The sequence below is a fragment of the Meleagris gallopavo genome, chromosome 22, assembly GCF_000146605.3.
Source record: "Meleagris gallopavo isolate NT-WF06-2002-E0010 breed Aviagen turkey brand Nicholas breeding stock chromosome 22, Turkey_5.1, whole genome shotgun sequence".
Classification (NCBI taxonomy): domain Eukaryota; kingdom Metazoa; phylum Chordata; class Aves; order Galliformes; family Phasianidae; genus Meleagris; species Meleagris gallopavo.
The window spans coordinates 10,241,781-10,267,539 of record NC_015032.2 but is presented as its reverse complement, the minus strand read 5'-3'; the positions used below and the strand labels follow the sequence as shown (position 1 = coordinate 10,267,539).

The following is a 25,759-nucleotide window of genomic DNA, read 5'->3' as shown; positions in this document are numbered from 1 at the left end:
TCTTCTCCAGAATGCATGATGATCACTACATTTTTTTAAATGAACTAGTGCTCTAGAATGCTAAAAGTAAAGGCAAATGCAGACAAAGTTACTTTTGTAGGGTTTTTTAATATTACAAGGTTTTGTATTTCTAACATTATTTAATCTCTTAAAGCCTCAGCGGTATGCTACGAAGTCTGGAATTTAGTTGTTTTTGGACTGTAGCCTTCTGGGAAGCAGAACAGCCAACAGAAAGGAGAAAGGGACATTAACAACTTTTATTAGCCTCTTCCAGGATTTCCCATAGTTGACGATGCTGGAAAAAACCACCACCCAACCAGCATCTATGGAGAGTAGTTAATAGACTCAGTTGACTTACTGAAAAGTTACTTTCAAGTAAACACTTCAGGAAGTTCGGTAACAAAATAAAGCCTGAGGCTTGAGTCTTCTCTTATGGCAGAGAAGCACAAGGAGCTCTTCCTCTGACGTAAACATCAAGAACTTATCTTCTAATACATCAGCAGCATGGATCAGTTGCAGAACAGGAGAACACACACACATTTTGGTATTTGGCTTGTTCATTATACTAGTAGAAAGTACAGTTTACACTTACCTGAAATGGCTACAGATAAGTCTTCTCAAGATCTCTATGAGAGTTTTGCTGTGCGATATGTTGAAGAACAGAACCATTTCCTCCTTTATAACATTAATGAAGATTTCACATGTAAATTTAGTCCTTGTAAAGCATCAGAAAGTAAATATTTTGGTATTTTATTAGACGTATACCTAAATCAAGCTCATTGCTCTAGTTAAGTACACTTTGGTTTTCATCACAATTAGATTCTCTTGAGTAAATAACTGCCTCGGTGACGTTCTGGTTAGACAGCTGTCCTGTACTGCGCATTTGAGGAAATGCAGAACTGATCTGACCAAACCAGTCATTCATTTCAATAGATTTTTGTGGGTTTTTCAGTACGTACTTTTTCAAACTCTCCCCATCCCCCAAAAGGCTGCAGCTTGTAAGGTAGGCGTGTTCCTTTATGTTTAAATGGTATTCCCACACCTTCCCTATTCATTTACCCTCAACATGTAGCGTTTTAGAAGCAGGCATAGTTCTAAGGAACTTTTCAATACGTGCAACTGATCTTCATTGGCATAAGTGTAAATGAATGAAAAACACAAGTAATTGATGGACTGTTTCTATGGACAAAGAACTATAATCACTACAACTTTATTTATAAACTACCGTTCTAGAATGCTAAATAGTCAAGACAAATTCAAAGTTAGTTTAGTAAGATTCCTCGATGTCCTTGAAGAGATTAGTCCATTCAGTAAGAAAATACTATACATACATGCCCCAGCAGTGCTATGCAGCATTTTCTAGGAATTGTTAGGAAACAAACAAAAAATACCAAACAAAAAAGCCCCACAAAACTTAGCAAGGTGGGACTGCCCAAGCAGGAACGTGGCACTTGCATGTAATAAAGCAGATATTTACAGTAAGCACAATACAGCAATTTATTTAGATGTTTAAATGAAGAATACAAAGGGAAATAAAGATCACAAAATTATACATACTACAACAGTGTGTCATATATTAGATGGTATAAATGAATACAACACCTTGTTGGTGTTAACTAAAGATAAAACTAAATATCCAAAACACAGCACTGTTGTTTTAAGTGTGCTGCTTCAACACAATACACTTTTATACAGATCTAAAAGGTGTCAAAATTAGTAGCTGCAAACTTGTTTCTTGCATGTGATTTTTCATCTTTAGCTTAAAAGATTTCAGAAAATGGCTCTGAAATACATTTGTCATCAGTTGTAATGTCAAGGATATTCAGAACAAGAAAATTCTATAATACAATAAGAGTCCAGATATATTTTTTTTATGGTGCTGGCCTCCGTTTTTGAGATTGTACAAGGTTATGTGCAAAAACTAAGTTTGTCAAAATTCATACTATAGCAGTTTCAAGCTTTTGCTAGGTAAACTAAATACAGCATTTATTACACAGCAGGGCAACACTAAAAAAGAGAAACAAATCTATGATGGGTACACAAGAACAATTTCATAAGCTTCACTTGAATAGGTCTAAAAGACTGTACAAATATACATTTCAACTATTCAGAATGATACATGAAAAAATCAATTTTCCCATAGTCTACTATACACGTTGGACTGGTAGCTTGTATGTTGGCCCTACACACTACCATGTGAAAAAGGGTAATGTTTAAAAAGACATACAACTGAACATGTACAAGGGTGAAATAAATGGTGAAAATGCAGATAAAATAAACCTCTGCTTTTCTCTGTGCATTCTTGAGCCACCAGCTTATCTGTTTTCACATTAAATTACTGTGCTCATCCCAGCAAGTACTCTCAAGCAAGATTAGCCAACAGCATCCTTCGCCACTGGAGTAACGGTGGCCATGAACACCACTCACGGTGACCTCGCACTTGGCAGGCAGTACCAGTCAGAATTTAAGCTTAGCAGTCATACTGAAATGAAGTGTTTAGCCAGTTGTAGGTTGGATCATATTACTGCCACTTCTGAATCGAGGAGCTTATGCTTGCTGACTGCTCAGCTCCACACCGGATAAGCTGCTGTGCATTGGTTCTGCTACCCCATCAGTCACACTGTCAAACTGATCTCCATCCTCACTGTCAATTGTGCTATTCTGCCATTCCATCTGCTGATTTGACAAGCTCTCCTCAATCTCTGATGTATTTTTCCATTGCGACTGGTCCTTGGCCCAGAACTCTTCTACTTTTCCATAGGAACGATTCTTCCACTTTGACTGCTCTTCATCACTCTCGGACCCACCTCCTTTTGTCTCTGCAGTCGGTTTACTGCTACCAGCATCTTCGCTTTGTGAGGATTCATCTGTCCACACTTCTGGTTTTACTTCTGATGCGTTATCTTCAAAATCAGAAACTTGCTGAGAACCAGGCCCGCTTTCAGACTGCGAAGCTCCATCTTTCCATTCAACAGCATCATCCTGATCATCCTGATCACCTTCACTATCTGAAACATCACCAACCAGTTTGGTCTGCTCTTCGGCAGAAATAATCTCCTCATATTTAGAGCTTTCTTCTTGTTTTTGATCAGACTTTTCTGGAGATGGTAAGGTATTTTCTTCAATGATTTCCTTGGATATGCCATCCTCTGGGTTCTCTGCTATGCTATCAGGAGAAGCTTTCTCACCAATGTCAGAAATATGTGGACCAAATGGACTACTGCTTTCATTGTATTCCTCTTCCGTATTTTCATAGCTGTCTGATGAACTTTCATTGTCTTTTTCTATGTTTATTTTTTTATCAACAGTCTTACTAACATTAACTCTGGAATTCTTTTCATCGTGGTTTTCAAACAGCCATTCAGCATCAAAATCCATTTCATGTTTAACTTTGTTTAATTCTTTCATATTGAAACCAAGCAGCACACCAGGTTTGTATTTTTCACAATCTCTAACACATTTTTTCCTTTTGTTGCTGAAGTGAGATGCAATATCAGATTTCCATAGCCACAAACTGGCAGCCAGCTTTTCAATCTCTCTCCTAGTTGGATATGGTTGCTTATTAAAATACTTTGTGAGAAATGTCTTCCTGGCTTCATAGGAATCATCTTCATGACCCTTGGGGTCCAATGCTAGAACTACCGGTTCTTCAGGCTTCTCCTCAAAGGCAGAGGGGGAGTCATCATCATCCATTTTCCTTCTCTTCATCAGAGAGAATTCCATGTGTTCGTAAGTACGTTTTACAGGTGCTACACCTGCAGACTGACTTAGCCGAGATGACGAAGTACCTTTGTCCTGGCCATTCTGAGTCTTCCCAACACCTCTGCAGTGAACAAGGTGCAACGTGATAGTTGAGGCAGTCATGTTACTGGTATACACGCCAAGGCAGTGAAGTGCGACTTGTAGGTTAGTTTTTTCTCAACTGGATGAACCGTCTGAATAACTTGATGCCTCTCCCGTAGATGATGTGCAAGTGCATCAGAGATGGGTCCTTTTAGGATTGAAAAGCACAGAGGACAGAGGGTTTTCCCCACATCTTTCTTGTAGGGAACTGCTGCTTGTGGAGAACTTTTCACAGGTGCGTCAGACTTCTCCTGGATTTTCGGCTGTGGTTTTGGAGGAACTGGAGGTGTATTCTGAGCATGATAAGCTACAGATTCAGCAGGAGCATCCCTCAGGTTGTAGGTCGTTACCAGAAGATGTATATTTGTGAGACTACCCTGCTGCAGCGTCAAATCAAACGTTAGAGTGGAATCAGTTTTAGGTCCCATTTCTTCATCAACATGAACCATTCGCATATGAGCAGCCATCTTTTCAACATCATTGAAGGTTGAACGGCAATACGGACAAGACAAACCATGTATTAACATATGATTAAGCAACGTATCAGTGGGTAAATAGCGATTACAGTATAAACATTTGCTAGTGAAATTGTGTATTTTCATTATATAGTTAGCTACTGCAGGCACCTTTTCAGCCTTGTGCTCCTTTTCAAAGTGAACGCTATACACATTTTCAGGAAACAGCTCATTACAGATTGTACAGATTTTCCACTTTTGTGTGGATGATGTATTGACAGAAGAAGGACCTGTAGCAGCTACAGGAGACTTTGAGCCAGACTGACCTAATACTCTTGAAGCTGCCTGTGACTGAGATAACGACGTTTGTTTCAACTGAGCTGATGACAAAGAAGTTGAATTGGCAGACTGAAGAGAGTATCTTGCTGAGGCCTGAGATCTCTGTTCCCCAAGAGTATAGGGCCTTCCATTTCCACTTGAAAACTGTTTCATTGTTTGAGATTGCTGTGGAATAGAAACTGGCGCATTACCACTTAAGCTCAGCCTTCCCCCTGGCTGACCAACGTAACTTGGTGGTACTGATTTGACTCCATAATTGTTTTGCTGTAAGTGAACATTTGACATCATGTTCACTCCTGCAGAATTTAATGTAGGCTTTGGTATAGTGAGTCTGTTCATCATCTGTTGTGATGAAAGAGATCGAACGCTCCCAGGGGAAAGGGGACCCATCCTCTGAGGAAGTCCCATAGGCTTTTTGTCCTGTGGTTTTGGAGCTATTAGCATCAAAGGTTTAGATCTTGGAACCACTACATTAGTGTGACCTATCATCGCTGTTACCTGATACCCTATACGTTCATGGTCTTCGATAACGTGCTGTACTAAAGCTTCATATGATTTCGGCATAAAAAGGCAGCGTTTGCAATGAATACTACCCTCTTCCCGGGTACTGGAACTTAATGGAACTGCACCATTGAGTGACTTTTCACCTCCCTTTGCTACGTAAGGAGCAGCTACGTGCTGAAAATGTTCCCTGTAAATGTGCTTTCTAACAATTTCATACAGCGGATCTCGGTAAGTGCACTTCTTACAGTAATAAACAGCTTGTTCTACACTGTCAGCCTGCTTAGGTTTAAGGCTATCATGCTTGTTTTTATCTTTAAAAGTGCTGATGCCTCCACTTGGTGTATTGGCATTTGGAGCATGAAATATTTTAATGTGCGTTTCCAAAGTCTTTTTGTCCGCATTGAAAGTACAGTATGGACAATTAAGGAGAATCCGATTTTCAAAGTCTTCGCTATGGACATTCCGGAAGTGGCTTTTGTATGCTGAAAAGAACTTCGAGGAAAATGGACATGCACTGCAGCAAAAGGGCTTTGTCCGATAGTCCTTAAAACAAAGAACAAAGCAGAAACTGAATATGGCAAAGCCGTTTTTGGAAAAAGACTCTCAGAACTTCTCTGAACAACTAAAGTTTGAGACCCACTGCAACAATCTCCAATCTTTAGATCAATTTATTCTCTGCAATTCTTGGCCTATAGATGAAGTCCTATGTTTATCGCCTGAACACACACACAGGGCAATGACAGCCGATTTAAAAGGTCCAATTTAAAAGAGTTTGGCCATGCCCTCAGCATTCAAGGATAAAGCATAAATCTCTTTCCCACCAGTCAACAGAAGTGGTTTGCATGCTCAGCTGCAGGGAACACGTTCACCATTATCTCATTATTTTGGAAAAGGAAAGCATGACTGTTGGTGTAGAATGAGACTGCATCCAGAAGACAGGAGTTATTTCCCTTTGGTTCTGCCAAACACTTATAGAGATAGCTAACACTTCACATCCATTCTGTTTACAAGTCTTAATCAGTTACAAAGTTTAAGATAAAGAATACTCTTCAAAAGTTACATACTAAGGCCAGACAATCCCTTCAAGCAACCACGTTTTCTTTCAGATCAAAGCACAATCCTGATTTTTAAAACAATAATGGATCAGGGGAATTTAAAAAAAAAAAAAGGGGGTACTTGAAAGCTCCACACTTGCCTACTTTCCCTGCTGATGGCAGTTCTTATCCACTGTTTTAAAAGAACTAAAATTGTGTTGGCTTCAGAGACAGCCACAAGCAACCTGTCATTTCAGATGAGATAAGACATGATTTTCACACAATTACAATCATTCATAATGTGTGTCAAAACAAGTCTCATCCATCAAGTTACAAAAGAGCGTTTAAAATAGCTGGAGAGTTGTACACCTTCTGAAACCTCGGCTATCTCAGGCTGGAGGCAAGATGCAATAAAAGCTAAACAAAGGTTGTCTCCTTTTATAGTGAGGTGTTTTGTTTTGTTTTTATTCTGGGATTAACTAGGAACAAATGCACATCAGTATATTTTATTGAACATAATAAAGGAATATTTTTAGATGACGACCACACTAGGAATCCACCATAATGTGGCTTCTCAGGTCTTTCAGATGCTGCAAGTGGGCTTATTTTGTACAGAGATTTCTCACCTTCTCACTGTTCTGTAAGTGCTGGTATTAGTCTATGATATTGCATATTGCAATCCATACCTTAATACATTGTCTTAACGCGTTACATCGGTAAAGTCAAATAAATCACTGCAATAGAAACATTCCCTCCTTCCACTTTCAACTTGGTTCAAATCTCCTTTATCACCGACTCAACATCTAAAAAGTAAAACTGTCAGCATCACTTCATCCTCTGAACAGAACTATATATCCCAATAAACCAAAACCTCAGAGTCAGGTTAGGAGAATCCTCACATGACACACAGCTGCAGCTGTGAAGAGAGTGGTAGTTAAATCTGTTCATTTGAAGTTTTTCTAAAATGTTGCTAACAAAAAGGGTAACAAAATTACTACAAGCTACAGAATTGGTGACCCTTTGACTGGAAGATAGATGAAACTGTGTTAAGCTTGAAAACAGATGGCCTGTTATTACGTAGCTGACATAGGATAAGATATTCTGACCAGTCATTTCTCCAATATTTTGCTATCAGCACTTAGCAAAATAAAAACTGAGATTATTGCTTCTAAAGTAATAAAACCTTTTTCTGTCCGTTAAAGCAAAGACAACAATCAATGGGTACAACCACAGGAAAAGCTCTTGGCACATTTGTGAAATGCCCCTCAATATGAACCATCTTCAGAATTTGATGTATCAACATAAACAGTTACCAACCTGATTTTTCGTAAGCGATGGGTCCCACAGTCCTACATCTTCCCATGTAGTGTTTTTCAAATAAAAGTCATTAGGTTCAAACTGTTTAAAATCCTGGAGAAGGGGAAGATGGGAAGAGAGCACAGACAATCAAAACCCAGACCAACTGCTCCCTTAAGCAACTCTTGTAAGCATTCATGCAGTCCTCTCACTCAGATGCTGCTGGTGAATAGCAAAGAGCATTAATTAAAGAAATCTACGTATTTAAATGCATTATTTGGAGGTGAAAATTTGTGAACAATCTCAATAACACAGAACACAAGAACTATTTTCAACACGCATTCTGCTAATTAACGCAAGACTGTCATTAAATACCTGCCCCGTCTTCAAAAGCAGTCCCTGATACCAACAGCTAAATAGTGATACTTTAAAAACCATAAATTCTGCACCACAAACTTGGTGGTGGTGGTGGTTGTGTTGTTTTGTTTTTTTTTTAAATGATGTTGGTTTTGTTGTTTGTTTTTAAATTTATTTCAGAGGAATTCAGATCCAAGTTTGACAACACATATGGTGTCTAAGTAGCCCAATTCCTATAAAAAAAAAGTGCTTTTTATTTTGTCTTTGGCATTAGCAGCACACACAGACTCAAAGGTGATATTTTCATTGAAATTAATAAAAGCAACACTGTCCCTGTTCACAACTTTACCCTTAAAAACCAAACGTGTCCACAGATTACCTAAAAGGGGAGAACAGGTATTTCTCTTTCTCTTGAAGTATCTCACTTAAATCCTCCTTAAAAAGATACTACTGAAACACAAAAGCAAAGTCACAGTCTGGTGGGTACTTTGAATAGTCCAGAGGTATGAACTGAACCACCAAATGCTGTGTTCAGGAAAGAAAGTGCATTTTTTAGTGAATAGTTACACCAAGCTTGTCCAGCAGAGTAGCACAAATACCTTTTCCTTCTAAGAACTAACACAAGTATATAAGTAGTTTGTTAAATTGATGAGCTGTATTTCAGCACCAACAGACATTCCATGAAAATCCAGGAACACTCTGTACCACACCATCTTGATTTATTCCTAAGCGTCCGGTTAGCAAACGTTATACTTCGGAGCCTAGCACAAAGGACAACCTACCTTCAACACACATCAAGTCAGTCATAAATAGCCTGAGGTCTATCTCATCTCCAGCAGACTTTCTAAGTGTGCGTAGCACATTTTAGCTCACGTTATTAATTAAATCACACTTTGTGTAGGACTTAAAAAAAACAGTGCAATAAAAAACAGGTAGCAATGCCTGAACAGCAAAGCTCCAACAAAATCCCAGGGTTGCTTTCAGAAGCTGATGAGAACAGGAGTGAGGTGTGGGATCAGGGTACAGAAGATTCCAGAAACATCCTTCAAAACTTACAGGAAGAATTCAACGTTTCACAAAGCAGGAAAAAAAGAAAAAAAAAAAATCAAACAAGCGAGACCTCACTTTTCCACTGATGTTTGAGCATTTCAGCTCTGAAGCACTTGAGAGGTATCATACTTACTTCTATATGTTCTTTACAGTATTCCAAACCAATGTCACTAAGTATTTTTTTCACAGTTTTCCGGGCCTTTCTTAAACTGCCAAGGTTGTTGACAGGAAGTTGGAACATAGTTTCTATTGAAAAACAAAGTAAGAGAAGAGGTTTAAGTCACACGTGCTTTGTCTGATGAAGAGCTGCATTCATTTAATTATTAGCAATTTTCCCTGTCGTTTTCCCCATAACTAAAACAAAGTCTAAATCTTTAAGATACGTGGATTCTCAGATTCTACTGCTAGCACTCAGGTTCCTTCCACGTGCCAATAAGTGGCCTTATCTCACATATACAGCAGCTCTCAGCCTGCACACTGCCACCATTACACTACGCACTTCCTGAGCTACAGAACATCATCAACTCATCTGCACTTCAGGAAGGTGCAAACCAGCAGAAATGCAGGAGTCTTCTGGCAACATGCACTTCTTCTGCAAGAGGCAGGGGAGCCTGCAACGGCTGCCTCAAAGCAACGCGGAGTGATCTTGTTCACTAGGCTTTAGTGCTCTACTGTCTGTTGCGTAAAAAATATCATCCCAGAAGGTAAAAGCTGCATTTCTATCATTAACATTCCTGGAAGCTCATTCTTGCTTTGTTAGAAGACTTTTTTTTTTTAATTTCTTATGAACTAATTAATTGCTACAGGGCCAGAGAATACCTACAGCAACTAAAAATCAGCTTCTTGGATGGAAGAAGTCTACAATTCAGAATGAGCAGAAGCTTAAAACCATTAAACAGTTCAGTCAGAAAAACAAAAATCTCTCATCATGAGATGAAGGGGCCTCTAAGCTACAAGGAACTTACTACAGAATTTTTTCAAGTAAAAAGGACGGGGGTTGTGACTACAACAACTGAGCGCTCCGATCACACACCACCCTGCTATATTCCCTGTCCTACACAGGTCTGTGTCCACACCAGGCTTTTCGTGTTCATTCTCCTACCAGCTTTCGCTAGGTAATGCTGTAACAGTCACTGATGACTTACTATTCCATGACTGTCACCACCACTGCTCAGTGTCAGAAACAGACAAAAGCGGCAGGGCTAACACCAACCCATCAGCTTCACCATCAGCAAGCACTGTGTGTCACTAAGCTCTCATCTCTTCCAATTCAACTACTTCAGAAACAGCTCTTGACTAAGAGTAGCGAGCTGATCACGATATTTAGGATTGATTTCTAATCTGTAGCCATGGTACGAAGAAGAAAGAATACTAAATTTATATATACGGGTCTACAGGAAAATTTTCAGATACCAAACCAACCCTGATCGTTAAACACTGTGCTGTGTGTGCAGCTAGCTGCCACCACCCGCTGTCAGAAGGAAATTCAGCTGCACGGAACACCGTGTCACAAAAACTAGGAAACCAAAGAAAAGTGTTGACTTAGTCTATAAATCTCAGGTCTCCACATTTCTCAGTTGAATTACCTGCAGTAGAGACATTGCTCAGAGACATCACACAAAGTCACTAATGATACTAATTTAAAAAAATCACATAGGCCAGGAAACAATTACTTCAACGTTACATATTTATTTCCTCCAAGTAAGATCTGTTATAAGAATTGAGCACAGTGTATTTACCTGACCTAAATTCTAAAGGCAGGTACACTAATGTTTGTGACTGTAAAGGTGTTTCAGCTAGCATTCCTCTCTACTCTCAATTAAAAGGATTGGAATTAGAAAAAAACCGATAATTTAGTTAATGTGAAAAGTAGTTGCTTTCTGTATGTAATCTGGAACCTTTCATTTGAGATGAACTCAAACCACTCTACAGATACGAAGAATTAGCATTCTGGTGAAATACTTCACACGTAGAGTCGTTATCAGCCTGGTAACTCATCTGCCACGTTGGAGATAAGAACCCTAACCCAGCTACGAAGAGCACTTCACAGGTATCCTCTGCCTTCTCAGAGATGGCGAGGATTAAACAGAACACAACAGAAAATTACACTCTCTTACCAGTTATTGCCTCTAAAAACACTGAATGAAAGCCATGAACTGTTGTTTTTGTTGTGCTGTGTTCATTCCTATCTGTGCACCTTTATAATCAAGCATCTTATCTGCAATTACAAAAAATATCCAGGCCTAATATGTTCTCCCTCACGATGCAAGAGTGAATGCCATCATTTGGGTAATTAGATTGAGCCATGTCATCCTTTCAGAATACTACACACTCCTGGCCAAGGAAATTTTTTTCATCTTCATGAAGGTCTAGGAAACAAGGTTTGAATGTGAATCTCTAACTTATGTTAGTTTTGAAAGCTGACAAAGGCAAACCAGTTACTTCATTATAAACAGCATCTGAGTTCATGGCTCCATTATCAGATGTTCTGAGAATATTCATATTATCCCCTTCTTCTCTCGCAAGATCCATTTCTACAGGCACACACTGAAGAGAATTAGGAAAAACACTTAACAAGCACAAAACGTTATAGCTCCGTAGTGTATTAGGCTTTGGTAAGCAATAACAGAACGTGCCAAGCCCTGCCCTACTTCTCTGCCCATCCCTGCGCCTGCGCTGTGGTTATTCAGTTTTACTGCATTGGCACCTCTGACAAAGGCTATTTCCTGCTAAAATAAAAATAACACCATTTATGACAAAGTATAAACGCATAAATGGTGAAAAAACTTTTGAGAATAACAATGGATGTTTACACCGCAAGCATCTGTATCGAGAAATGGTTGTATTAAACAACCACACTTTAAGACCAAGAAGAGCAACTTCAATGCACTTCAGAGCAACATTACAATTGCTTTAGTTACTTCCACAAGCAGAACTAAAATTTCCTTAAGAAAACGTAATTTTAAGATTGCAGTTTTGCTTCTATTGTAAATACATCTAATACAACTTAGAAGTTGAACCTAGTCCATCTTACATCAAAATACATAACTGATAACTGAAAATGCTTAGCAACTGAGCTGAGAATCAGCAATGCCAATTTCATACAGCATTACTGTGACACTATAACGTGATGGAAAACACAGCACTGACAGTGGGGTAGCAAAATCCCAGGCTGCACCAAGTGAGGATAAGCTCAAGTACAGCAGACATGGATGCAGAAACAAAGGAAAAAGTTTGCTTACCCTTGGAAGGACTCAGGTGGGCAGGGATCTCCAGCAAGATACTCTTGCCTCCACTGCCAACCCTTAAATGAGGGCTGAAGAGATGGATCCTGGCCTTTCCACTCACTCAGGTACATTGCATGCACCTGAGCTCTCCTGCCTTCCCACCAGGTGCTCCATCACTGCTTCACCTAAGCCATGACTTAACACTTCTAAGTGCACAAATAGTAACAACAGCACTTCACTTAGCACAGATAGTAACAAACAAAATATGGCAAAGACTAATGGGGAAAGGGCTGCAGAGAATTTAAACTCCTAACGAGCCCACTGGTCAACGCAGGTGTAAGGCTGCAGCCTACCTGCAATTTCCAAGAGGTGTTTTCTTTGGTTGATCTGCAGTTGAAGCAGTAAGTAAAACTTACTTTTTTGTTCAGGTGGAAAAAGCAACTCAAACCTGCAGCTCCTTTTCCTAGGCCAGTCACTACAAAACAGCGCTCAGTTCTAGGCTCACTGTCACTTTTTTCATGGCTCGACTTCTAAGAGATCTGAATTTTATGATAGTAGGACTGCATTAATAGGAAACCAAAAACAGTACCGTATTAAGAAGGTATGGCTAGCCATGTCACTCTGACACCGCATCTCACATTGCACAATTGCATGTATATTCTTCATCACAACATTTTCAAAGAAAATAGTCTTTAATATTCTATTCCACTTCCTCCCAGAACACAACTGGGGATTATGGCTCTGAACTCTTAAGTTCCAATCAATTTAATACAGGTTTACTTTCCTTAGAATATTTTTAACTTTCAAGAATGTTCATTTAATAAAAGCTCCTATTGCTGTAGTTCACTGTGCAAGCGTGAGAAACTATGAATGCAGCCAAGAAATGAATCATGGCTCCATTAGTTTACTTTCTCTAAATGCAACTAAATACGTATTGCTGTCGCTGTAGGACGTTATTTCTGCATGCTTTCAGTAGCTTCTTCCTACATACCTGCACATTCAAAAAATTACATGAAACAGCATTGCCAGCTACTGTGCAGGATGTGAATGAACACTTCACAATGAATTTCAAATCCATGGAGAAAATAACCTTGTAGTTTCATTCCAGGATAACCCTCTATCTTAGTATCAACTGTAGAAACATTAGTGCATGAAAGCACTCACTGTTAAAGCTTCTAGCAAGCTGTGACATTTTCTGCATAACCCAAATCCCCACTTGAGGAATTGTTCTGCTTGTGAAGGGACCTTAATTTTCTTGAGACAAAGCGAGAGTACCGTTTGTCTCCAGGCAGCGACCACTGGTACATGTGGAAAGTCATTATTATTAGCAAGTAACTTACTTGAATAGGAAGTGCCACTATCAATGCTTTCAACCAAAAGAATCGAATACTTTCTCTTAATTACTGTGTCTAATAAACCTGGACATGTCAAACATATAATGATGTGTATTTGTATGTAAGCCCAAGTAATAAAAAAAGCACCTTACGACTGCCTAGAAACAAGATTTCAGTTATATCTACACGATCATCCTGCCTCTGCCTTCTGCCTGCCTCACAGCCAACTCCTAAGAAATTATCAACATCTTCCTATCACAACACATCATAATACAGGATATACAATCAGATCTTCACATCTGAAAACTGAAGATCAGACTTCACAGCAAAAGGATTTTTCTCGCTATTTAAATGTTCTGAGCGTGTTGGCCATAGCTGGTGAAAGAAAACAACAGAAGGGGAAAGAAAACCCATCCTGAAACGCTCACATAGAATGATGTGAGCAACCTTCAGGAGAAATAAAAGCAAACAGGGAGAACAGACCCATTACTAGTGGAAATTGCTGCTTAGCTTAGAAACTTAACAGTGCACATTACCAAGACAGAGGAGATCAGGACTATGCTCACTGTTACAACACAACAGAAAGAAACACGAGAAGCCTTACACAAAAATTAACTCGAGCACAGCCACAGAAGGTTCAACCAATCCCAAAGTCAAGGTTTTTGTTTCGTTTCTTTTTTGAGTTTAGTATTCCGATAGACTCGATGCAACTTTCAACAGCAAAGTGTATCTTCACCAATTTGCTACTTTTACTAATACTTCAAATTCCAGATGGAAACAATTGTGGCCATCAATTTAAAACATCCAGAATGGGAAACCTGACACATCCACCATCTGTTACGTTACTGCCAAATTTTTAAACAACGCTTTGTGTTTAATAAACTATTATCAATGTATAACCTTCAAGCACTTCAAGTTATCATAGCCCTGCAGTTCAGTGCTTCAACATATCTTTACCAAAGGACTGGAGCCACCTAGAAAAACTAAGTCAAAAGAGAAGAAATAATAACACTGCAGCTACCTGGAAAATTAATGTAGAACGCAATGCTGTGTGCCTGATTGAGGGTTCTATGTTGCAATAAGTAATGTTCTCCGTCATGTTTTTTTCAATGCAAACAGTCATCCCTTTATGAGGGAAGTACTGCTTTTACACACAATGCAGCACAGTCACAACTGTGTCCTTACAGGAAGGTGTGCACCCAGGAGAGGGTAAGGAACACAGGTGGGAGAACACAAGAACACAGCAGTTAAATTATCAGAGGTGATTAAAAAAAAAAATAAACAAGAAGGAAAAGCCTCTGCCTGTCTGCAGACCAAAAAGCTGCTTCTATTTTTGTGTTCCTAGAAGTGTCATGCTCCAGCAGATCTTTCTGTATCTCTGACCTCATCGGAAGGGCTGCCTCGCAGCCCACTGCCTTTAGCACTACCAGGTAACCGCAGATGTTAAGACTGCTGCAGTTCCACCAACTTCACCTCGAACACCACGGCCAATTCCTGGCACGTGGCTGCGGAGCGCTCCCAGGGCAGCAGTGCTATTCTGATTCCGGAGAAGATGCATCAGCAAGATGAAGACAGCTTTTTTCTCTCAACTACAGCCTTCAGTAAATATTCCAAATCTGCCTCAGCCTTTTTTTGTTGTTTTTGGACTACATGATTTGAAGTGTTTAACAGGCTTGTCTGATGACTGAGATTTGCCAGAGTTGTACCAAGCAGCAAATATAATGAATTATTATTGTCACAGCCCTGTTAGTAAAATGGTGATTTTCAGACACAAATAGTTTGGAGATCTGAAGAAATAATCTGGAGGATACTCCTGCAGTGTAAAAGAACCAAGAGAGCACCAGTGGACTATTCTTGGTTTTCTTATGCCTAACTGCACCACGAGGAAACCCTCGCACAACCAGCACACACACAACTGTTGCTGAATCTTAGCACTTAACTGAGGGAGGTGTTTTCATTTAACAACACTGATAAAAAGCACCGCTGTGAAATGACAAGTAAAAAAAAAAGAGGTTGAGTTGTGGAATCCCTAAAATGTGTAAACAAAAGCTGGTCTCTACTGCACACAAAATAATTCACAGGTGCGTAAGGACAACTCTCTCTTGGGCACATTATTATAAATATAATAAAACACCAGTTTTACCTTCAATGACCATGTTTGGCATGTTTGGTTGACCCTTCATCTCCTAATGCTGTCATTTATTCACACTTTGAATACTGAGAAAACCTGAACTTCATGGTGATCTAAAACACAGTATTACCAACTGCACTGTTCAGGACAGTATTGTGAGCACGCGTGCAAAACAGACAATTTCAAAAGCAGTATCTAAACTCTACCCCATTGTGTTTCTGTTTATATACATCTGTATATCTGTATATATCAATCCTGTCTTAGTAACTAGCTCTGCGAGACCTATAATTCATTAAACAAATAATTTTGAAACTGAGTGACAGTAACATTTTCTTTAATTTCTGCACATACTTATAAAAGCGGAACTGTTCTTACTCTCTCCTTTTCCCTCTCCCCATTATTATCCCTCTGCTGCTTCAAAAGGTCCATCCTTTTGTTGCTCTTTTCCCCTTTCATCATCATCCCTTCTTTGCTGGTTCTTGGCCTTCTTGTTCCTTACCTCGCTCATTTTCCCTCTTCTCATCTTCCCTGCGCCAATTCATAGCGTCCACATTCTTTCGTCGTTCTCTCTCATCCTGTCTCCATCGCTTCTTGATATCTTTGTCCTTAACTTGCTCATTTTCTCTCCTCTTCTCATCATCTCTGTGCCATTTTATTGTTTCTGCATTTTTCTGTGGGTCCACGCTTCTTTTGAGATAGTCTTGTCGCCTCCTTCTCTTTTTTAACATATCTCTTTCCCTGGCACGAGCCTGCTTTTCTTTCTGGGAAAGAAAAGCTTTACGGGGCATCATGAGCTGCTGCTGTACCTGTAATAATATTGTATTCCATGGAATAATGTACTATAACATGCACTCGGTCAGGCACAACTCTCATTTGGAGCTGAGTATTTCAAAGCCAGGATAATTTACTGCTGCTTCTCTTTCCTTTAAAGTCTCTGCTAGCTCTGTATTAGATAGTGCTAGGCAAGCTGCTACATTCAGCTCCAGGCACAATACCTAATTGGCACCTCAGCACTTGGTGCACATCCAACACAGAAAAGTAAACCCCCTAAAATCCTGAGCTGAAGCAGGATGCTTTCTTTCCCCTCCCTCTTACAACTCCTCCCACAGAGAGTTTTTAGCAGCCACGTGGCATTACAACATCCAATTGAGAGAACAGGCTGACAGAAGAGAGTTCTGAAAGAAACCTGGTAATGTTCAAGCCTTAATCTCTTCTCTTACTGGAGATCTACTGTTAATGAAGCTTAAAGGTCCTTATTTATATTTTCAGATCTCCATCTACATAAAATTTGGTTTAGAGCGGCCAACGTTCTTGGCTGGGAGGAGCGAGAGGCCAGCAGGAGACAAGCCGCAAGCTGAAGAACTACACAAGCTTTGTTTCCTTGGGAAACCTGGCCAAAACATTTAACTGCAGTTAGTGAAATAAGTCCTGACTCATCTACTCAAACTTTCTCTACGTGTGTCAAGTCCTGTTATTCACAAGACCAGAGGAAGAAAGAATGTACCTATTTACCTGAAGTTTCTACCAAAAACATGCCTGATGAGTTTTTGTTTTGTTTTCTTAAGAGGTGTCAGTTAAGACTGCCTTTTAACAAATCATTTTATTTTGGTCATTTCTCCATAGTCATCCAACACATTCACATCGTTAAATTTATTGATGTTAACATCTGCAATTTTGACATTATGGAAAACAAAACAGACCACAGAAAGAATTTTTACTATTACTACTATTCTTTAAAGACTCTTCCATGCACATTGAGCAACATTTCAGAAGTATTCCAAACTGCAGTTGTGGCCCAGGTTTGTTTGTTTTGGTTTCTGAATTTGTTTAGAAGAGAGTTTTGCAGAGGAATCTAATCAAAATGAAAACTGCAGAAAGGACAAAGTTACTAGATTAGAATACTTAAACAAAGCCTAAAAGAAAATGAAACAAATGTACTTTTAAAATTTAGCTACCTTATGGAAAGCACTTGTTCCCAGCATGCAATACTCCATCTTTTTCCTACAGAAAAAGCAATGTTTCAAACCCTTATTCTAAAATCCTGCTCCTTTTCCCTGGGTAATATATCCTCCCCTCCCTTCCCACCCCCTGCCCCCAAACACTATTCTAGACCGTAGACTTTGTTAGAAATATATCAAAATCCCACCATTTTCACTGTAATAATTCAAACTCTATTTTCTTAATATCCATACTACTAAAATGGAAGGGCTGTAGCAGGGTGAAACACAGCATAATAAAAAACACATGCAGTTTGGTAACAAGTTAGTGCACAAAATTCAGATTATACTAAACCCTATTTCATTAAAAAGTACAGGACACCCCTCTACTAGACAGCCTGTTTTTAAGTATTAAGAAGCATTTAGTATTAATAATTATTAATAATAACGTTGTCATTAACATTAGAAAGCACTGCGAGTCCAGGATTGACATCAGTGCAATCTTTACATCTTTGAAATAGCTTTAACTTCTCTAGCAGCTGTGTGCCAGTACCACATCACTGTTGTTTGCTATAGCAAACTAAACTTTTCTTATCTACCTTATCTTCAATTTTATCAGTAACTTGATTTTATTCCAATCATAACAACACAAATAAACTTTAAATTCAGACATAGCTTCATGCAAATAATTTCCCCCCCACCCTCCTCCAAGCAAAGTTTGACATTTACAATTTCCCATTAAAAAAACAAAGCCCTTTGGGGACATAACTGTTGCATTTTCTTTCATTTGTTTGCGTTGGTTTTTTTTTCTCCCCCCCCCCCCCCCGCTTTAGGCTTTATTTTTTCATTGTTTTTAACTATGAAATTCCTCCCTCCCCTCCCATTATACCCCACCCTGATCGACCAATTTATAGACAAATGAGAGAAAATACCTCAAAAAAAGTTCTAGTTTAACTTCTATAAGTAAACATTTAAAATGTGTTTCAAATAAAAAATACCACGTCTCAAAGAGTGACTTAAAGGGACAGCCAACTTGAACTCAGCACGGCTCTAACTCCCATGTCACAACTCGCAGGTTTCTCCCCATTTTGTTTCAGCTCTTCTGGCAGATTTCCCACAGCCAGAACTGTCTTTCACTTTTGCCCCATTGGTTTATTAAGACCAACCAAAAGATGGGGGAAATCTTTCAACCAGGAAACCACTGAAGTGAAGCTGCCAGGGCAGTTGAGCTCAAAGCCCACAATTTCTCTGGAGGTCAAGTTGGTGCTCCTTTAAGTTCACAATGCCCACACGTCAGAAGCAAACAGAACTCTCTTTTCAACTACTTTTTGCCCATACTTCTCCAAACAATAATCTTAACTCTACCCAATCTACTCAGTATATATTACGAGGCATTTACCTCCAAAATTAATGGTGCTTGGGCGTCTCAGACTCATTGGACAAGTTTCATGCAAAAGCCTTCAAAAATAATTCTCCTTCCAGAACGCCCTCCTCAGCGATTATATTACACCTACTGTGTGAGGCCGAAGCCCGGACATAGAAGAAGGGTCATATCCTGCTGTACAAAACAAAGCGTTAAAGATAAGAGGTAAGAAACATCATAATGGCAATCTGACATTTATAACGTACATTTAATTGTGAAGAACTAATTATAAACCACGCATACGGTACCTGTACCGACACGGAGCTACCGCGGAGGCACTCAGCAGGGTGAGGGGTGCTGCAGACGTTTGAGGGGGCCTGGGCCTTAAACCCATTTTCTAGATGATGTTACCTGAGGAAGTTTGGTACTCAGAGTTCAATTAAGTTCTCCAAGTCGGAAATCCAGCAGGACGCTGTGATGAACGCCCCTACTCACACCTCGCGTAACCTTCTGCCTTCAGTCCAGGGCCTCTGCTTACAGAGCATCTGAGCGCCCAGCAGCACGGCCGCGATACGCACCGACACCAGCGCTCCCTCACACAGCTCGTACTCCTAGGGGCTTCCCATACCGGTACAGTCCCGCCTTAAATTACAGGACTGTGGGAAACCAAGCGGCTGACGTGGCTGCCAGCTCCGACCCCAGCGAGACATCTTCCCCTGGGAAGGATTCAGATGAAAGTTTTAGTCCTACGGGGCTGGCGGGAGGATGTGCAACAGCCTAAAAGTTATGCTTCTCTGGGAAGACCTGACATCTTAGCACTTCTGGCCTACTTTTCAGAGGAGCTGTGCACCTGCATCTCCGGTGAAGGTAATGAGATTTACAGTTTAGCAGCACATCCGAAATGGCGGACAACTAAGGGCTCATTTTCAAGTCAGCTATAATCTAGGATGGAGGCTGTTCTGCAACAGCACGGGATTTGCTCTCAAAGCTACAATTTAAACATAGAGCACCTCCACACCCCTGTCAGCTCAACCACCTACAGCACCGGGCTCCTGCCCACCTAACGTGATGGTTTCCAGAGAACATCTGTCCCAACACCTCTCAACTTCAACTAGACAACACAGTGTGCACAGCTGCTGTGTTGGACTACCCAGCACATCAGCAAGCACGTGCCTCCAACTCCTCTAATTCATGCCTGTATCCAAAACAGGACTGGGCACATTAGGAAGATGGAAAGTTTACAGAAAGTCCAAATCAAATAAATGCTCTAAAAATCTAACGTGGTGTTTTAAAACAATGATAACTGAAACTGAAGGAAATTAGTAAGCGTGTTTCAGTATCTAGTCAATGCACTGTAAGACCCCAGGACACAAAAACCCTGACACCCCTCACAGTCAAACACTTTATTTCTTCAACATCCCTTGGCCAAGACTTCCAAAAGATTTTAAAACCACTTCAGAAATTAAGTAAGTGTCAAAGAAAAAGGACAGTTTGCACCACTTCTCTGGAAATCAGGTTTTAAAACAGAACAACTTTAACCCTATGCAGACGTTCCTTCAGGACAGAAAAAGAAGTCCATCTAAAATGAAGTACTAAAATAAAACCTAACCACACTTAAATTGCTTTGGAAGAAATTCTCCGGCTAATAACACAAACATTCTGTTTCTGTGATTACATGCCATCTTCAGCAAGAGTTTACAGAGCTGTTTTCTCTCTTTTCTTTTTCAGTTTATTGTTAGCATCAGTCACCAACCTGAAGATAGACAACTCCAACCTCCCATCACAGAGGAAAAACTTCTGTGGAGGACAGCTGCAGTGGGACACTCAGGGAGGCTGACCTTTCTCCGTTCATCTTCTTTTTTTTTAAAGGTTAAAAAAATATCTCCTGCAGTCTTGCAGACAGATTCTCTTAAGTCATTCACACACTTCTCATTCTTGCTTGATTTCTGGAATTTTCCACTGGTGCCAGAAGCTCCATCTGGTGGGTGTGTACACTAACTGCATAACTAAAAGGGAATTAACTATTTCCTTAGCAATTTCTGCATAGCAGTGTAAGTTTGTACATTGTGCAATTTCTCTGCTGCGATGTAAAATACAAGACAGACAAATTCTGGCTGCTCCATGAACCATAACCCTTTTTTCTTCATGAGCAACCTGTTAGCTTGCAGCCTACTGAGAATTTCTGCTTGGTTTTCTTATTTTGGTAACACAGGTTGATGGTTTTTAAAAATAAGCGTTAGCCAACTCGGAATACTTTCTGAAGAAAAAGCTTTCGAAAACACACATAGGAAAAGCAATTCTGGTGATCTCTACTGCATTCTCAAAAGCAGCTTTAAATTGCATCCATTCTCTAGGGCATGCTATACTTCAGTGCATAGGTAATTTTTAATTAGAGGCACCAGCAGCTCAAGAAGTAGGCTTCCCCACCTACTGCCATCTTTAATAATATCTTTCGTTGCTATTCACAGTCTTCAAATATAAACAGTTATATGCATCCATATATGTGTAATGAAACCAGTATGTAATACACATGCTCAGTACAACAGCCTTGTTAGTTTAGGGCTATTTCTTAAAGATTTGTTCGAAAGGCACTAAAGCCTGCCTACCTTACAGCAATTTGAAATTGAGACTGGAGGTCAATGAAGCACGAAGGATATTATTTGCCTACACCAAGATATCCACACTTCAGTGGGCAGGAAAAAAAGGCCACATGAATATGCTTTATCAGTTCAAAACGTGATCTTTGTGTGGATTGTAGCTAGGCACAAACAATCCCGTATCGAAAATTTTGGAAACAGAAGCACGTTTCATTTACATTTTCAATCTAAAGCTCAAGAAAAATGTAAAACGTTCAAAAACATTACAAATGCTAGTCTCCTCTCTATCATGCTTTCCTGACACCACCACCGTGTCAGCAACAGGGCTCGTGCAGCAGCCACAGCACAGAACTGATTCAGTGGCAGAGCAGCCTGCAGCCAGAGCGCTTCCTCCACCGCAGTGCTGCTGCTTACACAAGTGAAGCGATAGGAAGCGTGGCTACACCACCCCTTGCAGAGGCAGCACACAGATATATTTAAACCACTGCTGAAACTGCATCCCTTACAGTGCCCTACTGCAGAATGCATTGCTTGCATGCTGGTGGAAGTGGCAGAACAACAAAACACAAGAGAGCATACAAACACTTTCCCAAGCTCATCTAAAACCAAAGCCAAAACATGTTTTCTCAGGCAGCGGATAGATTAGATACTGAAAGGATCTCACCAACTGTCTAGCATGAAAGCATTTAACATGTAAAAATAGACTGTGAAGTATGCTGATGCTAATTGTTCTTCCTTTGCCTTGCCACTTCACACACTATGCACAAATGCTGGCATTACACAATGGGGTAAAGTCTGTGAACAACAGCTTAAAATCAGTCTTACCACTCCACGTTTCTTACCTCGTTCCCTTTCTGTCTAAGCATAGCTCCCGAGCGCTCCAGTCCCTGACTACATTCCAGCGTTAATCCACCTCTGCTACTGCTGTCTTCCGTCTGACTCGGGAACCTTCCATATTCATAGCAGCAGCAATGAGGAAACAAAACAAAACAGAAGGTCAGAAACACAATGAACTTTTTTAGGGAGAAAAAAGAAAAAGCATTTTAAGACAAATATTTTGCCAACTTCGATTTCAAGAGATATTATGCCCCCGTACTGTTGCTGCTATGAATCCGCATCACTAACAATTCCTTTGGCCCAGATGCACCACAAGCAGAGAACTATGAGATCCAGAGGCACATCAGCAATCGATACACAGGAGAGAAAAAAGGGGTGAAGGAAAGAATGGCTGAGGTGTGAAGGAGGGAAAAGGAGCTGGAGGCAGGGAAGGATCAGCAGCCACTGATGCCAGGCCAGGGAGCATGCCAACCTACACACACAGGACAGGGGAGGTAATGAATATCTTTGGTGCACAGGCTGTTTGCAGTTGCTCAAACTCTATTTCTTGCAAATTGTTTAACATGCTTCTTGAAAAATGGGTTTTAAATCAAACATTTTGCCACCTGATCTGGTCAACCGAGAGCCTGCAGGTGTGATTATTCACAATCACACAGCTGTAGGACTCAACCACAAGAACCAGTTTTTGGTCAACCATCTTTCATGCCATCTTTAAAACAAAAGAACAAGAAAACCCAACCCTCCAAGGATATAAAGAGCAGTAAAGCACAAAGTGATTCACTACAGAAAGTATGGAATTCGTTCCACTCTTATATGAGGCCATCAACCATCGTAACACATTCAAAGCACTGCTGTGTTACTTTGCAGTAAGAACAAGATGCTGAATTTGAGGTCTATTTTGTCTTTCAACATCAGTTCTGAAGAATATGTATTTTTCTCTCTGCAGACACACAGTCCCTGGGTGGGTAAGTAAGAGCCCTGCCCTCTTGGAAAGTATTCACATCTAGAACATGAGTTTGGTTCTTGTACCAGATCCTGCAAGCCCCAAATGAGCAGGCCAATCTGGCCAACCTGACTATCAAAGCAAGGGCATTTTTTCCCAAAACACATCACGTCAATCAAAACAAACCTTCCACATACGCACAAAAAAACTCCTGTATATACATATACACACACATATATATTTAAACTAAATTAACATAATTAGGATTCTTTTTTTTGCTTCTAATGCATACAGATGTTTATATTGCCTTATCCTCAGACCAGTGTTGTCTGTTCTCACCTCCACAGCTCACACTCCCTTATAGTGTTAAGAAGTGTACACTTGTACCAATTTATGTGAGCAGGACTGCCTCCACATCAAGGACCGTAATGTGAAATTATGCTAACAAAATTCTATCTGCCATGAAGAAATAAAGAAGAGCCCGTCCTAGCCATCCAAAATGGCATAACGTTCATTTAGCTGCAGCTGTTACACTTTTAGAAAAGCAGCACACCAGCATTTCAAAGAGCAGAATGAAAAAACAACAGTAAATGCAGCAGTACTGAAATGCAAACTGGGCTGCACCCACAGACAGCACAGCCCATCCCTGTCGCAGTGACAGCCACACAGCCCTTGTCCTGCTCCCACTGCTTTCACACTAAAGCTGTCCTCACCACACCTGGCACTGCTCTGTCCACTCTCACTGTGCAAGTTCTGCATCTCAAAACAACTCCAAATACTAGAACAAAAGTAACTTCCCAATTCTGAAAAGAGGTCAATAAAGTTCTCATCTAGCTCTCAGTGGTACCTGCAGCTGCCCCAGAACAAAATGCCTTTTCTCCCATCTTACCATCTGTGGTTGCATCTATCAGAGCAGCTGCCATTGTAATGGCAAGTTATGAAGAAGACATTTGCACTGTATGACTTTTGACTACCAACAGATTCCGGTATTGTACTGTAGTGCAGGAATACCACTTTAACTTCAATATTTACTTTCAATATTTACTGTTTTCTTACAGAGGAGGAAAGCTGGGCTGTAAATGATCACCCATCTATCGTTCCTTCTGCAGTGTGACAGAAGCACAGCTTACCTTACACACAAAAGGAGCACCAGCACTGCCCTAGGAATCCATGTGGCATCTCCTTCAATTTTAACAGCGAGTGCAGAAGCTGCAGAGCTCAGACTGTTAAGCACCCAACACTTTACAGCACTGTCAAGTGATTTCCATGCTTAATTAAAATGCTGCTGTAATATACCACGGTGACACGTACCAATTCCAACAACGCTACTGGGCATCTTCCGACAACTGCTGGCTCTATCCTACGCACAGAAAAGGATCAGCTATCCGCCCCGTCCTGAGACACGCAGCCTTCCCAGATGCTGTCGTGCAGCACACATCTCACCCGCAGGCACGCAGCTCCCAGCACAGCTGCCTTGCCCTGCTGCACACACCTCGGCCTGCGGGCCGCTCCGCTCAGAGCCCATCCTGTGTGACCTCACTGAGCGACTTCCACACACAGCCACTTTCTCACTCCAGAAGTTCCACTCAGCACTGCCACATCAGGGACAGTAACCTAACAGAGGTACAGCTTCATCCAACCTGTATACTGAGCCACGGCTTCGAGTTAAAGATAATGGTTTGTTTCCTAATGAGGCAATACTAAAAACTCCCAATTTGCAGCGATCCCACTGAGTTGTCTCCAAACGTTTCATTACCAAAAAGTCTTTTTCTTCTTGAAAAAAAGAAAAAAGTTCCTTGAGAAGGCACAGCATTCATTTTAATGAGGGGCATTTACTATCAAGACAACAAAAACATTCAGCTTGGTGTTACTTTGGAGAACAAAGTGTTGGTTGCATTTCAGAAAGGACAGCTCTGTTCTGACCGAGGTTTAGGTAGGAATGTACCGCAAACATCTTCAGCGACAGCTGTGTTACAGCCAGCAACTCCAGCGCAGCTCTCGTTCGCTGTTGTGCCTTTTCAGCGCTGTAAGATTTCAGCACATACAGCAGCCAGCCTGCTGACACCAGACCGCTCAGCAGCTGTCAGAGGAGCCGAGCTCCGGTTCTGCTCCGAAACCAACAAATCCCGTTTCTGAACAGGACGGTCCATCTCTGCCACACGGAAAGACGGCAGCCCGCACAGCTGCACGGGCTCCCACGAGGTCCTGCGGGAGGTCCGCATCGGCTCTGCCACACCGACAGGTAGGGATCACAGCTCCACTACCTCACGTGCACCTTTCACCTCCAACTGGGACTAGAAAACAGCAGTGAAAACGCATGAAAACAGAGCTAGTAAAAACAATTTGGAAAAGAACACCAATTCTTCTAGAAGGAATCCTGCACATCTACCGGCACCAACAAACAAAGAACATCGCGATGGCAACAACGTCTGCCTTCCCCAGTGGAGCCGCGGCGCTCAGGACCACCCCGGAGCGCAGAACTTCCTACGGCCGCAGAAAGGCGCTCAGAAAG

General features: G+C 40.7%; 1 protein-coding gene across 1 annotated transcript; it reads right to left on the bottom strand.

Annotated features, from left to right (window-relative positions):
* Positions 1-1,472: 1,472 nt before the first annotated feature.
* Positions 1,473-25,741, bottom strand: ADNP (activity dependent neuroprotector homeobox). The gene is given in 9 exon segments (XM_019622286.2): positions 1,473-3,897; positions 3,900-5,684; positions 7,493-7,585; positions 9,012-9,124; positions 16,070-16,376; positions 17,526-17,571; positions 18,907-19,065; positions 19,179-19,586; positions 22,310-25,741. Coding segments are annotated over 6 exon segments (3,687 nt in total). The 5' UTR covers positions 17,565-17,571; positions 18,907-19,065; positions 19,179-19,586; positions 22,310-25,741; the 3' UTR covers positions 1,473-2,547.
* Between the last annotated feature and the right edge of the window lie 18 nt (positions 25,742-25,759).